Raw genomic sequence first — 17,097 nt, forward strand, 5'->3', positions numbered from 1 at the left:
CCTGTAGTCCCAGCTACTTGGGAGGCTGAGGCAGGAGACTCGCTTGAGCCCAGGAGTTGGAGGTTGCTATGAGCATGATGCCATGGCACTCTACCCAGGGGGGATAGCTTGAGGCTCTGTCTCAAAAAAAAATAAAAATAAAAATAAATAAAATAAATAAAAAATAAATCTTCTGTGACTATTAACATTCCCCCCATCTCCCTAGAAACCACTGATCTTTTTACCCTCTCCACTTTACCTTTTCCAGAATGTCATATGATTCAATCATACAGTATGTAGCCTTCTCGGGCTAATCTCTTTGATTTAGGACTACGCACTTAATGTTCTTCTGTGTCTCTTCATGGCTTTATAGCTCATTTCTTTTTACTACCGAATCATATTTCATCAATGGATCTATTACAGTTTATTTATCTATTCACCTATTGGAGGATATCATGGTAGCTTCAGTTTTTGGCAATTACAAATAAAGCTGATATATATACACACATATATTTTATATATATATATACACATACATATATATACATACATATATATATATTCATACATATATATATTCACATTTGAGGTTTTGTGTTAATAATGTTTTGAATCAATGGGGTAAATATCTGGGAACACAACTGCTGGATTATAAGGTAAAACCATAGGTTTTTAAGAAAATACCAAACTCTCTTCCCAAATGGCTGTATCGCTTTGTATTCTCAGCATTTAATATTATTTGTTTGGGGGATTTTAGCCATTCCAGTAGGTATAGAGTGACATGTGATTGCTGTCTTAATCTATCATCTGTAGTCACAAATGATAATGAACATTTTCTCATATTTATTTGCTACCTACTTATCTTCTTTAGTGATATGTCTGTTAGATCTTTTGCCCATTCTGTCTGAATCATTTTCTTCCTTTTCAGTTTTAAGAGTTATTTATACATTATTCATGGCAAGTCTTATCAGATGTGTATTTTGCAAATATTTTCTCAGTATATGGCTTGTTTTTTCATTCTCTTAGCCATGTCTTTCATAGAGTATAGTAAATCATAATAAAATATAACTTGTCTTTTTTTCCATGTATTCTCCTTTTGATATTGTATCTAAAAACTCATTGTCAAACCTTAGCTCACAGATTTTCTCCTATATTTTTCCGCAGAACTTTTATAGTAGTGGGTTTTAATTTATGTCTGTGATCACTTTAAGTTTTGTAAAAAATGTATGATCTGCATCTAAATTCATTTTTCTGCATAGGGACATCCAATTGCTCTAGCGCCATTTGTTGAAAAGACTTGCTTTCCGCATTGAGTTTATTGATGGGTTCTCTGTATGTTCCCTTGGTCTATGTATCTATTCTTTCACTCAGACCATGCTGTCTTGATTACTACAGCTTCATTGCAATCTTGACTTTGGCAATGTCTGTCCTCTAACTTTATTCTTCTTCTTCAGCATTATGTTGGCTACTCTAGGTCTCTTGCTTTCTGTTTAAACTTTCGAATCAGTTTGTCAATATTTATAAAAGAGCTTGTTGTGATTTTGACTGAGATTTCATTAAATCTATAGATGAAATTGGAAAGAATTGATATCTTTTTTTTTTTTTTGAGACAGAATCTCACTGTCACCCTCAGTAGAGTGCTGTCGTGTCACAGCTCACAGCAATCTCAAACTCTTGGGCTTAAGCGATTCTCTTGCATCAGCCTCCCAAGTAGCTGGGACTATAGGTACCCACCACAATGCCTGGCTATTTTTTGTTACAGTTATTATTGTGGTTTAGCTGGCCTGGGCTGGGTTTGAACCCATCAGCCTTGGTGTATGTGGCTGACGCCGTAGCCACCGTGCTACAGGTGCTGAGCCAAGAATTGATGTCTAAATATTCAGTCTTTTAATCTATGAGCATTGAATATATCTTTGTTTATCTAGATCTTTGATTTGTTTTATCAGGGTTTTATAATCTGTATATCAGTCTTGTATAATATTTTTAGATTTATACTTAAGTGTGGCAATTTTTGCTACTATAAATGATGTTGTGTTTTTAATTTTATATTCCAGTTATTCATTGCTAGTAAAGCAATTGACTTTTTTTAATATTAATGTTGAATCTTGCATCTTGCAACCTTGCTATAATTACTTATTAGTTATAGGAATTTGGGGGTTAGTTTTTGTTTTCTTTTTATGGTTGATTCTTTGGAATTTTCTACATAAAAACTCATGTCACCTGCAAACAGAGAAGTTTTAGATAAGCAAAACTTACCTGCAAACCTTTTACTTCCTTCTCTTGTGTGATCATCCTGAATAGGCATGGTGAGGGGAGGCATCCTTCTTGTTCCTCCGGTCTTAATGGTGAGAAACTAGATGCTTTCCCCTAAGTCAGATGTTTAGCTCTAGCTTTGATTGTTGGGTTTTTTTCTGATTGATTTCTTGCATACACAACAATTGCTGAGACTCACTGACCAGATAATGTGGTTGTCTTTAGTTTTCAAGAACTTCTATTGAGCCATTTAGAAATTGAGAGAGCTTTAGTAACTAATAGGCAAATTAGAAAGTATCGTCAGAGTCCTGGTAATGATCTAGAACAGTCTAAACCTCTTCCTGGGATCCACTGGCGCTGAAAGGGGAAGAACGTCCTATCTTCTTGCCCTTTCTCAGTATAATTTTTTGCCAACTACTGATACCCAGTGAGCGTAGATCTGGGAATACAGGAGAACAGATGAATTCAAGACCCTTAACACTGCGGACCCCACCTATTTTTCTGTCCCATCCTCCCCTTTCCCATGAGCTCAGACATCATCACCACTCTCTCAGTACTTGCCTTAATTTTTCCACTTCTTGCTGTTTTTACTCAAGATGTGCCTTTTGTGGTACACCTCTGTTAGATGAAAATTTATATATTTCAAGATCCAGTTCACATTTTCCCTCTTCTAGGAATCCTTCCCAATCTTTCCCATCCAAAGTTAACCTCATTCCACCTGAGCTCCTGAGCCCTCTAGGTACACGTCTTTCTCCCCTGAGGGGAACATGCTGCACATGGTGTGGGCCTTCTCTCCCATCGCCGATGAGCAGACCGAGGTGGGCCCTGGGCTTGTACCCCACTGTTGGCATGAGGCCCGCTTCAGAGGAGGGGCCCACTAATGTTATTCATTGAATACATGAAATGACCGGTCTTGTTATGAACGTACCCTTTTTTACTTCTAGAGACCTGTTCATTCTTCTCTTCATATTCATTTTCCCCTTTGGTATTCTTTGAGTTCCTAGATATACATTGGGTATAAGATATGCCTATCATTTTTCTATTCTTCATGGAAAAAAGGAGCGTGAAATCACCATACAATATGGACATATTCTGTTCACCCACTGACTTTCGAATACTGTGTGTTTCCATGTACCAGGTAGACTGGACTCCAAGGCCCCTAAAATGCCTACTTTACCACTGGCTTACATAATAAGGGCATTTATTGTATCTCCTACAACAAAACATGTAGAGCTAGAGTGGTTCTAGGGGTGGTGGCTTAAAAGTATCAACAAGAGTTTCCTCTTTCTGCCTTTCTTCTCTGCTAACCTCAGCCTGTGAACTTCTTCCTTGGGTTCACTTACCTCATGGCTACAAAATGGCTGCAGTAAATTCAGGCATAACCTCCTGATAAAGGAAAAAGATGCCTTCCCTTCCTTGGTCCTCTCTTTAAAATGGAAGAAAACTATTTTTAATAGCCTCTAGAAATTTCTCACAGCTCATTGACCAGAATTAATATGACAGTATTTGAGCCACCCACTATTACTGCCCAGATTTGAGATCATCATAAAGCCTTTAAACCAGTCAGGACTTTACCTTGAACCATAGGAGGGAGGGGGGTACAAGAGGAAGGCTCTTTCAGCCAAGAAAAGGGGTACGTATGGGGGAGGAAACCAGCAGTGTCAGCTACACCCTTGTTTGACAGAGAATTGTTTCAGACAGAACTTTAGAGAGGTCAGTGCACTTACATAAGGCCCCATGACTGATAAAAATAGAAGTAGAGTTCAAATCTAGCTCTTTCAGACTCCAAAGCCCATCTATGTACTTTCTGCTACACAGCTGGACTGGAGTCAGATTGCGCTTCCCAGAAAAGAAGAGCCCCCTTTCTCGTGATGAGCGCTTCGGGAGTTGAGGCAATCTCCCTGCTCTCCCAAGCCCAACCTTCAGCTGGGCATTTAATCTGTTTATTAAGTTATGACTAATGGCGCTGCGAGACATGGAGGGCTGCACATTCAGACCTAGTTTTTTAGATTGTGAGAGGAGGTTCGGGGGATAAACATCATATTCACATTCTGTGCCGAGAAAATTCAATTGCAGCTCTCTCTCTTTCAGAGCGCAAGGACTGGCCAGGGGCTGCTGCTGGGTCCTGCTTTGGTTTAATAGAAATGAAACCTCCAAAGCAGGAGGGCTGTTTTGGGAAAGTGGCCACTAATGGGGCCCCGTGGGGCGGGGTCAGGCCCGAATCGGGCCGTTTGCATACTCACTTTTACAAACAGTTGGCACAGAGTCAGCAGTTAATGGAATGGGAATGATGTTCCTGTACCAAATCATTTCCTGAAAAAAAATTTCCAATTGCAAACATATCTCAGCCTTTCTTCTGAAGTTTGTTGTGTCTCTGTGAGTGAATTAAAGAGGCAGGGCAGAGGGGCGTGTTTCTGACTGGGGGAGTTTTCATCTGCAAACATTTTTAACATGGACCTACCCATAGAAAGAGACCTGATCAGAGCCACCTCGAGGAGTTCTGGCTGCAAAGGCTGCATTTCTGCTCACAATTTAAAGGTGTTTAAATACCTCCATATTTACACATTGGCTCTGGCTATGCAACAGTACAGAAAGCGAGGGAGAAGTGCCGTGCGCTCAGGATGGGGCTAAAATATAAATAAAACCCCTTCCCCACACATACACAGTGAAATCCTTATTATCACATATACTGCTTTGGCAAATTCTGTTCTACTCATAACCTTGCAGTCCAAGGATGGTCTTAATAGTTTGGATTATTTATTCAACAGATTCTTTCTGAGTGCTTAGTATGCTTGAGGTATTGTTTTAAGTAATAATAATAGCAGCACATATTTACACAGCTCTTCCCAGGTGCCAGGGACTTTTCTGAGTACTTTGTTTGGGTGAACTCATTTATTATTCTCAATAACCCAACAATGGGAGGTAGACAATGTTGTTATCACTCCCATTTTGCAAATGAAGAATCTGAAGTGTAACAGCCTGATGAACTTGCCCAAAGACACATAGCTAGTAAGGGGTCGAGCCTGAGATTTGAACGTTGATAGCTGGCTCCTAACCACTATACCATCTGGCCTCTTTGGGGCTCTAATAGTGAGCAAATAAGTGCTACACCTCGTAAAACTTACATTCTAGGGAGAGGACATAGTGACTAGACAGAGCAATAATTATTTCAGACCGTGATGAGTATAAGGAAGAAAATAAAACAGAGGCAGAGGCTTGTCTGAAGGTCTATATAGGTCATAGTTAGGAGATGGGCTTTTATTCTATTTACGAAAGTAAGTTTAAAGCAAGAGAATGATCCTGTTTACATTTTTATAGGACATTCTAGCCATGCTCTGGGAAGAAGGTGGGAGGAAGGGAAATGTGAGAAGAAGCCGTAGACCAGTTGGAAGGTAGGTCTGGTAGTCCAGGTCAAAGATAACAGTGGCTAAAGCCAGGACAGTGGAGGGAGGAGATGGCGAGAAGTGGTTGGACTTTCTGGTTTGGAGGTGGAGCCCACAAAACTTTCTGAAGTATTAGATGTGTGCAAAAGGTAAGGAAGGAGGAGAACTTAAGGTGATTCCTTGAATTTTGGCTTAAACCATTCTGAAAACAGTGGTACCATCTACTGAGGAAGATAAGGCTATGGAAACAACAGGTTCTGGTGCTATTACAGTGGATGTGGGGTGTTGAAAATCTCAAGTGCTGTTTGGATGTATAAATTTGATATTGTTACTAACAGACTTAAAGAGGAGACATCAAATAAGCTGTTAGATTCACCAGCCTGGAGCTCAGGGTCAGGCCTGGGCTGGAGATGTAAATGAGTGGGATCACCTAGGACACCACCATGCATTTGAACTTGCTGTGATGAACCATCTGTGCTATCTAGTATAGTAAGCACCAGCTGCACATAGGCCCTTGAGCACTTGAAAAGTGACTGTTGTGCCTCAGGGACTGAACTTTTAATTCACTGAAATTTAAACAGCTTATGTTAGTGGCTGCTGTGTTGGGAAGTATAGACCTGGGGGGAGACTATAGCTAGAGGGGAGAAAGTCCCCGGCAGAAGCAAGTATCTTCCCTGGCCGGTAAGCCCAGCCTCGCATCCACATTTAAACATGACTATTTCCGCTGCCCACTACATGCATAGCATGCTTATTAACAAACTAATGAACACTATGATGCTTTGTGAGAAATCAATCTGGAAAAGAAAGCAAACTGGTAGTTCTAGGGAAGATACTAGAAGAAATCATAGAAATCTAAAGAAGCCATTGTTCTTAACTAGAAAACAAATGCAATGCCATGCTTAAAAAATCATTTAAGCTTTGAAGGTACTGCCGATGTTTTTCTGTTATGTTTTTTGGAGTAGAATTCTATAGAATGGTGGATGACTGAAACGGGAGATTTGGGCTGGTGACTGGCTAATGTCCTTTGTGAATGTCAAGGGCCACTGCAAAAGGCCTGAATCCCAGCCTCATCATGTGAGATTTGTCTCTTCAGGGTAGTGTGTGTTTCGCTGTCTTTGTTTGACAGTCCCTTCCCTGGCCAACTGCAACTATCAGAGAATTGCTGCCATGAAAGGACTCTTTGTAAGTGGCTGCCTTGTGCTCAAGAGTTCTTACAAGTCTATGCTGGCAACTGATGAGGCCAAAGTCAATAAAAAATAAAATAAAATGGAAAGATGGGATGTTGCTTTTATTAAGGTTGATTGCAGCTGCCCTATTAGCTCTTTAAGAACCTCTCGGTAACCACTGCCTTCTGAGAAAACGGCCTTTCTGTGCTTAATTGGAGAGAATAAGGGGATTTAAGTCACTGCTTTGGGGAGGGGTAATCCAAGGTCAGCCCTTACCAAGCGTGGTCATACAGCTGGCTTTACGGGAGGAATGATTTTGTACCAAGGCTCTATGTGGAGGTGGGGTACTTGGAAGAGAGTGGTCTAGTGGTCTTCAGTGCTCATTGACCTCTTTTTGTTTTTCTTGAGGAAAGTAGAGTTATAGATTTCTAGGATTTGAACACTATAAAAGAACTTTCTGGTCCTCCAGTCCAACTCTTCATTTCCAGCTGCAGAAAGGGGCCTAAAGAGGTGAGGCACCTGATCTCAGGTCCCATAGCTCGTTAGATCTGAAGAGACAGGGCCAGAGCACAGGAAGGGAGCTGGGGCAGAGGCATTTCTGAGCCTCAGCTGGGGTTAGGAGATGGAGGGAGGTTGGATAATCAGAAAAGGACCTGGCCAGACACAGTGGCTCACACCTGTAATCCTAGCACTCTGGGAGGCAAAGATAGGTGACTGCTTGAGCTCAGGAATTCAAGACCAGCCTGAGTGAGACCCTGTCTCTACTTAAAACTGGCCAGGTGTTACAGTGGGCACCTCAGGAGGCTGAGGCCAGGGGATCTCTTGAGCCTAAGAGTTTGAGATTGCTGTGAGCTAGGGTGACACTATGTCATTCTACCCAGGACAACAGACTAAGACTGTCTCAAAAAATAAAAAAGTAAAAAATAAAGGAAAGGACAGGACCTTAGGGAATCAAACCAGGAGAGAAGTCAGAGGAGGGTTGAACAGAAGATGGAAGTGGCTGATAAATGCACAGAAAGCCTCAAATCGGTGACCTCACTCACCCAGTCAACAGCTGCTAGGCACCCTCAGACCCCAGACAGGAGCTCTGAGGAGGAGAGGTAGGTTAGGTGGAAGGCTAGACTTCAGAAAGAAGTCAGTCCCCACCACCTCCTTTCTGTTTATTCTGAAATCTTTTCTGACAGGAAGCAGATTCCTGTGCTGTCAAGAATTTCTCCAAGGAAAGCAAGTGGGATGACAGTTGGAAGAGGTGAGATTAAGGGGACAATTAGGGCCTTTCAGCAAGGTGAGGCCATGAATCGATTGTAGGCTGAGTAACAGCTGTAATTTAACCTGAGAGTTTTTTCTCAATCCCGATATTGAACGTGCTAAGTGCAGTGACCCTGCCCTGAGCATGACCCAGCTCTCCGTTTTCTTTCAGTGTCCGAGCTTCAGGAAGAGGGAATGAACGCCATCAACCTGCCCCTGAGCCCAATCCCCTTCGAGCTGGACCCCGAGGACACGATGCTGGGTAAGCTACCTCTTGTCTCTGGATTCACGTAGCGCCCTCCCGTGTAATCACCCCCACTGAATTCCTTTTCTTTTTAAAGAGGAGAATGAAGTACGAACGATGGTGGATCCAAACTCACGCAGCGACCCCAAACTGCAAGAACTGATGAAGGTAAGAAGACTTTAGGATGAGCTAAAGTCTTCCAGTGCCTCACAGGCGCCACTGGTGTCTGCAGACCAGCTGTGCTGTCCATGGACCTACAGACCACCTAGCTGCCCCATGGTCCACTCAGAAAGAATGAAGAGTCACAGTGGCCCCTGCCTCAGGCAGCATGTGGGCTCGTAGACAGCTATCTAAAATTTAGGTGATGGTGTTGACATGGTATGTGGCAAATGCCCAGCCAATGGCGGTGATCATGAACACCAGAGAAATCAGCGCAAGTCAGCTCCTGGGGACCAGGATCTCGGAGCACAAAGTTCTCTCAGGCACCCTCAAAGCACCCTGTGGAGTAGGAATTAGTAGCATCCCCATTTTCCAGATGAGGAAACCACATCTCAGAAAAGCCAAGTGGTTTGTCTGTGGCCGTAGCTGAGTGGAAGAGATGGAATTCAAGCAGAAATAAAGGAGATTTGTTGAAGTACTGTGCAGGATACACCCGCACAGCGGCTGGGCACAGCGGCTGGCATGCAGTCCCCCTCCAAACTGCTTGTCTCTCCTCCTCCTCTGTGTTCTCAGTCCTGTGTTCCTCCTCTTCAGCTTCCTTGAGCTGCACTTCACCCCAAAAGGCACTGAATGCCAGAGTGATTCATTCCCAAAGTAAGTCCAATACATCATTTTCCCGTTCAAAACCTGTCTGTAGTTGCCGTCTCCTGCGAATCACCCACATTACGGGGTGGCGTTTGGGGCCCACACTCTAGCTGCTTCTCCAGCTGGCAACACAGGCACACCAGACCTGCTCGCCCCACCAGCCCACACTCACTCCCAGCGGTCTGCCTGGCTCGTGCAGACCCCTCTGCCTAGCATGCCTGGGCCTGCTCTGGACTCCAGCACCACCCCTCAGGCCCTCTGTGCTGCTGGGGTCCCTGTCTTTAGTTCTGTTATCTTTGCATGACTTTATAGCTCCTCCTATGCTCCTCTGTCTCCTGCACTAAATGATGAGCTGCATATAATGACCACAGCTCAACGCCGTATCTTAAAATTGGTACCGATAGATTTGACTTTTCATTATATCTTTTTAAATTTCGGATTAATATGAAGGTACTTTTCATTTCTAAGGTAAAGTTCAAGTTGTAGTTGAGCCCTTCACCCAGGGGGCATGCTGAACACCCTCACATTGTGCATAGTAGGTGAGATCCTGCCAGTTGCCCTCCCCCCACTAGAATATACTTGGGTTTTTCTTTCTTGTGGGCACATAGTTGTTTATATATGGGTTTCCTATTAGTATTGACTACATTGGATACTTGTTTTTCCATTCTTGTGATACGTTACTAAGAAAAGTGTGTTTCGACTCCATCCAGGTAAACACAAAAGATATAAAGTCTCCATTTTTTCTTATGGCTGATTAGTATTCCATGATATATCACAGTTCGTAAATCCATTCATGGGGTTATGGGCACTTGGGTTGCTTCCACATCTTGGCAGTTGTGACCTGAGCTGCAATAAATAGCAAGGGGATTGTGGGAGCAAATGGAAGGTGGGCTTTTAGTTCTTTGAGAATGCTCCATACTTCTTTCCATGGAGGTTGTACTAGTTTACAGTCTCACCAACAGTGCAAAAGTGTTCCCTTCTCTCCACATTCACGCCAGCATCTGCAGATTTGAGACTTTGTGAGGTTGGCTGATCTCACTGGATTTAGGCGATAGCTCAGAGTAGTTTTGATTTGCATTTCTCTGATGATGAGAGATGATGAGCATTTCTTCATCTGTGTGTTGGCCATTCGTCTGTCATCTTCAGAGAAGTTTCTGTTCAAGTCTCTTGTCCACTTGTAAATGGGGTTGTTTGCTCTTTTCTTATTGATTAGATTCTAGTTATCAGCCCTTTGTCAGATTCGTAGCAAGCAAATATCTTCTCCCATTCTGAAGGCTATCTCTTTACTTGGGTTGTTGGACCCTTAACCCAGCCATGTGTCACTGTCTACTCTTCGATAAACCAAACAAAAGCATGCCCTGGGGAAAAGAATCCCTATGTAAGAAATGGCGCTGGGAGAACTGGTTAGCCACATGTCGAAGACTAAAATTGGATCTGTACCTCTCACCACTGACAAAAATTGACTCTTGCTGGATAAAAGATTCACATTTAAGACATGAAACAATAAAAATTCTAGAAGAAAGTATAGGGAAAACTCTTGACATAATCAGCCTGGGGAAAGATTTTATGAAGAAGACCCCATTGGCAATTGCAGCAACACCAAAAATAAATAAATGAGACATGATCAAGCTATATATAGTATCTTAACAAACAGAAAAAAAAAAAAGGCAGTGCAGTTGGCCTGTCTTACCCATGGTTTCCACATCTGTGCATTCAATCAATGACAGACAATATTCGGAAAAAATAAATAATATGACAAAAAATACAAAAACCCAAAAAACAGTATAGCAACTATTTACACTGTATTTATACTGTATTAGGCATTATAATTCATCTAGAAATGATTTAAAGTACATAAAGGGTATATGTAGGTTCTGTGAAAATGCCTCACCATTGGGCAGTGCCTGTGGCTCAAGGAGTAGGGCACCAGCCCCAAATACTGAAGGTGGCAGGTTCAAACCCGGCCTCCACCAAAAACTGCAAAATAAAAAAAGCCTCACCATTTTGTGTATGGGACTTGAGCATCCATGTATTTTGGTATCCATGAAGCCTGTCTCCTTGGAAACTGAGGCACAACTATATACAAGTTTCAGTTTTCTTCCCGGAAAAGTGAAGGCAATGGCCCATGCCACTCAGGGGTGTGGTGTGGATTAACTGAATGAGATATCACAGGTAGTGCCTCCACCCAGTGCCTGGCGCACAGTAGGTTTCAGGTCCTGACAGCTGCTAACAGATAGACAGGAGAATCGAGACTGCCCCTGCCCCATGAGAGATGCCTTGGCGAGGAGAGAGGAATGTGCACTTTAGAGAGAGGTGGATGAGGGTTCCGCTCCCGCTCCACCCCTGGTTGGGTAGACCTGTTCACTTCCATGCTGATTAACCCTCCAGAACCCAGGGGTAACAGTAACTACCTTGTCAATGCCACAATGGGAGAGTCAGCCAGTGCTTTATTTATTAGTAAGATCTGCATTTCATTGAATATGTGGTGATACTTTCCCTCTACCTAATACGGAAGTACTTTCATGCTCAATTTTACAGAGGCTCAGAGAAAATTACTAGCTCACCTTAGATTCATAGCTGACAGGGGCGTGCATGCACCTACACACACACACAGGCATGTAGATCGTAGAATAGCACGTGCACACAACTGGTTAGCGGGTAGAGCTGGGTTTCAACCAGTTTGGATAGCTCCAAAGCCCTTCCCACCTGGCACAAAGCCACATGGCCACACACTGTGAATGTCACCATTACAGTAAGGAACTGTAGGAGCTGGAAGAGATTCACAGGGACACTGGTGCTGCCAGCATTAGAAGGACATACACCTGAAAATGAACAGGGCCCCTGGCACTCATGCTCTGTGGGCGATGTGGATAGTTGTGCTTTTAAAAATCTGAAGTTTGTCTAGATTTTAATTGTTCAGGATGAGAAAGCCGGTCTATAAGAAAATATCCTGTAACTCTTCTCTCATTCTTGTTTTCTCTCTAGGTATTAATTGACTGGATTAATGACGTGTTGGTTGGAGAAAGAATCATCGTGAAGGATCTGGCTGAGGATTTATATGATGGACAAGTCCTGCAGAAGCTTTTTGGTAGGAGGAGACTTGAGTCGTGTAGGGGATGTCTTTAACCCACAGGCGGATGGGTCACCCACTCTAGCTAGAGAGTCATTCTCAATCCACAGCACCTTAGCTGAATATTATCTATATAGATGTGGAGAGTGTGAGAAGACAGACCAGGGAAGGCCTGAGATATCCTCTTAGAATCTGTTGTTTCACATGAATGAACTGCAGAGGGGATCTTGATGACGTGATGTGCCTGTCCTTCCAGCAGCCAAGGGTCAGTTGGGTCAATGAAAAGACCCCACTGTATAGCTGGAAGACAGGCCTCATCCTTTCCAGAAAGCTATGCCCTCGTGGCCTTTGTGGGTCTATTTATGTGTGGGTGTGTGAGTATGCATTTTTAGATCTGTGGACTTGTGTGTGTGTTGTATTCCTCCCTGGGTTACTTCACGGCTGTTCACGTGAAACTGTAAGGCTAAAGGGAGAGAAAGGAGAATTCAGGGATAATGTTAGCGTGGAAAGGGCAAATCTGACTGAAATGAAGTGGGCTTCACCTCACTGTTCCTGACTTTAAACCTGACCCAGACTTCCCCTCACATTCAAGATGCCACAATTCCTGGCTGCCCACTAGGTACCTTTACCTGGGTGCACCTTAGGCCAAATTCATCCTCTTTTCTAAAGCTATTTCTTCCTCTCTGAGTTAATATCCCTCTTGCTACGTATCTCCATGTACAGAATCTATGGGAGGTGACCAAGGCCCATTTCTTTTTGCTCAAAACCCTCTTCTGAATCCATCCTCTCTGCCATTTTCACATGTCCGAACCTTCCAAACCTTCCAAACTCACCTCCACCATATTCCCTACACAGCTAGCCGAGGAGATGTTCTCAATCACGAGTCTGATCTTGCCAGCACTTCTTTATAACTCTCAGCGGCTCTCTCCTGCTGGACAAAGGCCAGACCCCTTGGCACAGCATTTGGAATATTGCATCATCTGACCCCTGCTGGCTTTCCAGCCTCACCTCCGGCCTCTCCCACACATGGGGTTCATGCAGTGTGGGAACACATGTAAAGTGCTCAGAATAGTGCCTGACACATAGTAAATGCCCAATAAATGTCTGTCATCACTGTTGTTGGTTTTACGGTTTTTATGTATACTGTTGTTACATTATTACACGGGCCATGCACGTCAACACCCCCGCACCTTTGGCCATGCTGCTCTTCTACCTCTGAGGCCCTTCTTCCTCCCCATCCACCAGGGCAAACTCTTATTGCTCATCCTCCCAATCTCTAGAATCCACCGAATTAGTCCCTGTCAATATAGTCACATTTAGAAGAGATGGTCACATACTCTTCAGGTTCCTCTCCCTCTCTCTCTATATATATATGAGGGAGTCTATGTATACACACACGTCTATGTATCCATGCCTCAAAACACTTTCCATGTGGCTTGTAGCTGTTTATATAAACGCATGTGGATATCCAGGTCAAAAACCAGTTCTCATTCATGTATTTAGGTTCCCTCCAACACCATCAGAGTGTCTAGTACATGTTGCCTAGCATTGGATGAAGGGCTATTGTGAAATCTAGTAATTTCTAGGAAGCTAAACTGATTTTGCACTCAGACATCAATATTAGTGAGGGTTAATATTTGCAGGTTTGTGAACTCCAACTGAATGTGGAGAGAACAATGAAAAAGGTTTAGCTCATACAGACATGGATAAGCAGGAGGCCTCCCTGAGCATCTCTCCTGGTGAGTCCAGTTTCTGCCTTCTCCAGCAGGTTTCCAGTTAGAATCTGAAACTGTCAAAATGGTCTATTCTGGGCTTTCAAAGCAAAGGGGGAATGTGGCCACGGGGTACTGGAACATGGTCGTGAGGTAATCTTCCCTCTGGGAATGGTTACACAACAGCCCAGTGTCATAGCGTACATGATGCCAAGCCAGGCATCTCATATAATCAGATTAGATTGTTTCCCATCTCCACCTTCATGTTGAAAGGGTGATTCACTGCAGAGATGATGCTGCTCGTGTAAATTTACATTTAGACCCTAAACTTAAAGGTCTAAGGCTGGACATAGACATTCAAAACCTGTAGGGAGGACACCCAGGTGAACGCAACTAGTTTGCAGTAAAAAAAAAAAAAAAGAAAGAAAGAAAGAAAAAAAATACACACCAGAAGCTCCTGGAATGGATCAGTCTGGAGGCAGAGTTTAGAGTGACCCCTCTGACCTTGAGTTCCCCTGGACCGTTTTTCTTATCTCTGATCATGTTAACCTCAATCATATGATTAAGGTGGTATCTTAATTGATGTGTTCACTGCAAAGTTACTGTTTTTCTCTCCTTGTAATTTATTGGGGGTGGGGGGAGATACTTCGAGACTATGCAGATATCCTGATTCTGCTTTAACGTCTCCCACTAGTCTTAGCATCCACTGGTGGAGCACATCTGCCACAGTTATTATGGCAGTGTTCTAGTGGCGATTACCTCTTTATTCCTTCTGCATTTATTCTTTGGAATTCTGCTAAAAGGAAGGGTGATATTGTCATTCTTGGATATTTATTCAGTTATTTAATTATATCACTGTGGACATAGGATCTTTACTTTAAACTTTTGATTTTAACCCAGTATCTAACTGTTCATGTTTTTGCTCATCTACCTCAGCTTTGGCCACTGTCAGCTTGGCTCCTGAACACTTTATTTTTTTCCTGTCCCGTATTTTCTTTCTCAGTACTTCTTTACCTTCTGACATCATAAGACGCCCCAGAACCATCTTGTATTTTCCTTACTCTAGTCCTGAAATCAAACACTCTTTCAAGGAGCCCTGATTGCTTTTATGAGAGAATCGTATTTAGATATCAACGTTTGGGCGTATTAGTGAGTGTCTTTCATGTGCTATCTGCAGCATCAATGATCAAACATCTGCAGCTAGGTAGGGTGCTCTCACCTGGTGGTACTAAGATGAATCAGGCATGGTTAATTCTAGACAATCAGCTTCTACCGGTGTTAGGTAGTACACCTCCTTGATACTGAGTTGGTTAGGCGAGTTGGAAGAGGCTGAGCTTGATATTAGTAAACGTATGAAACACCAACACATAGAAAATGGTGGAAAGGGCATGGGGACCTCCAGTAATCCAAGATCACATGTCGTAGACATCAGGTAAGGATAAGGAATCCAGGAAGACGTGCTGATGACATTGTGTAGCAATGACTCAGAACCTAGAAGCAGAATTAAGGAAGATGCTGATTTTCTTTGCAGAGAGTTATGTGTGTTTTATAGCTGAACTGAGATTCTAGGTGGCCTCAGGTGACAAGGACGGGCTGGGTGCGCTCTGGCCATGAGCTCTGTAGGGGGTAGAATTGCCTGGTTCACCTCTGTGTGGCCGCATGCTACTTCCTCACAGCAGTGTCTGGTCTGCTGGCAGGAAAATGGCCCTTCTCAGAGTCCCCAGGAATTTCTGGAAGCGTCTCTCACAACAGCCTCTTCCCAGTTCTTCCTTCTTAGCTGCCTAACCCAGACTCCCCATTGTCCCCAGTTTTTTGAGTCTTTCCATCTGCCCTGGCAGATTTTAGTTTAGATTTTCCTAAAAAACAGACGATAAGACAAGGACTTGGGTGGAGGAAGCTTAAATGAGAGATGATCTTAGAAAATACAGATAACTCAGTGGGGAATGTAACAGGGGAAGAGAGAAATGCCGATTGACCAGGGCCCATAGCTGGGCTCTCTGAGAAACCAGGGGACAACACATCTCAGAATCACCCTTCCCGAGACAGGGATGCAAGGCATTTATTCTTTGTGCCTTGTGGTTGAGGTTTGCCTATACAGGAAGTAAAACCTCCAGCTTGTGCTCCTATGGAATCAAAGAAGGAGAGGGCCTGAGGGCAGAGAGGGCCAGCAGCTTGCTGGGAGCTGCCTGCAGCTGCAGGTGAGCCAGGGAGCTCTGGGAAGTGATGTCAGTGTCATTCAGAGAGACCAGCGGGTACGGTCGGTCACCTCTGCAGTGGGGGCAGCTCCCCCTAATACAGGCCCTTTCTCTGCACTATTAGTGTCGCTGCTCATTCTGGTGTTCCCAGAATGGTGCTGCCCATTCTGGCCTCCTATGGCACCCACCCCACTCTCTCATGGGAGCAGCTCCAGCCCTTTTTCACACCTCAGAGCAGAAGTTTTCCAACCCCCAAATGGGAAGGAAGTTCCTCCCTTCCCTATGCCAAAGATCCACCCCATTTCTCTGCCAGTATTAGCTACTTCCAGGGTGATTAATGCAGCCAACATTCTTAGTTCTCCTAAAATATACTCTAACCCCATGGCACCAACAAGAAGTTTACAAAGCCATCCAAAGTTGGAATACAGTTCCCAACATCTCAGTTATACAGGTGTGTTCATGCCCATGGTCACCCTGTAATATTTCCATCCCTAATACCTAGGCGATAGACATGAGTGGGTGAGAGAGACAGATTAGTAATTCCAGGAAGATGCCTGAACAGCGTAATTCATCATTTTTTTGAACATGAATTGCTGCCTTTTTTTTCCTTTTCTTTTCCTCTGTTGCCTGTTTCTTATTGAGGTTTCCTGATCTGGGATGTCTATGTGAGTTTCCTTATGGTATGTTTTATTCAACTGATCTTTATCTGTGAACATGTGCGTGTACTAGGAACAGAACAGACCTGTTTTCAGGGATGAGAGTCACGAGGTAACAGGGCTCTTCCTTCCGGTTTTCACAAAAACAGATGACTGAAACAAGGTATCTTCTGCAAGCCTGGGACCAAGAGGGCCCCCCTGGGCATAAAACATTCTATAAGAGGGAGGTTTAGTTTTGTGAATATGTGTGTGTAATTTTCTTTTTCTCTGGTAAACCCTAAAAGGTACATCTTACTCTGGTCTTAATCTAGTCAAATAGTATCCCCTAAGCAAAAGCCATTTGGTTTGCTGTGTGCTAACTGCTACGTTGGGTCACAGTCTTCATGT

At 43.4% G+C, this 17,097-nt stretch overlaps 1 protein-coding gene across 1 annotated transcript in view; it reads left to right on the forward strand.

The window, feature by feature from the left end:
- PARVA (parvin alpha) overlaps positions 1-17,097 on the forward strand; it is a 160,706-nt gene that overhangs the window by 99,570 nt on the left and 44,039 nt on the right. The window contains exons 2-4 of the mRNA XM_003781109.3: positions 8,202-8,291; positions 8,371-8,441; positions 12,063-12,165. Coding sequence (XP_003781157.1) covers positions 8,202-8,291; positions 8,371-8,441; positions 12,063-12,165 — 264 coding nt within the window. The remainder of the gene's footprint in view (positions 1-8,201; positions 8,292-8,370; positions 8,442-12,062; positions 12,166-17,097) is intronic.

This window comes from Otolemur garnettii, unplaced genomic scaffold (genome assembly GCF_000181295.1).
Source record: "Otolemur garnettii isolate 467f Iridium unplaced genomic scaffold, OtoGar3 scaffold00001, whole genome shotgun sequence".
Taxonomy (NCBI): domain Eukaryota; kingdom Metazoa; phylum Chordata; class Mammalia; order Primates; family Galagidae; genus Otolemur; species Otolemur garnettii.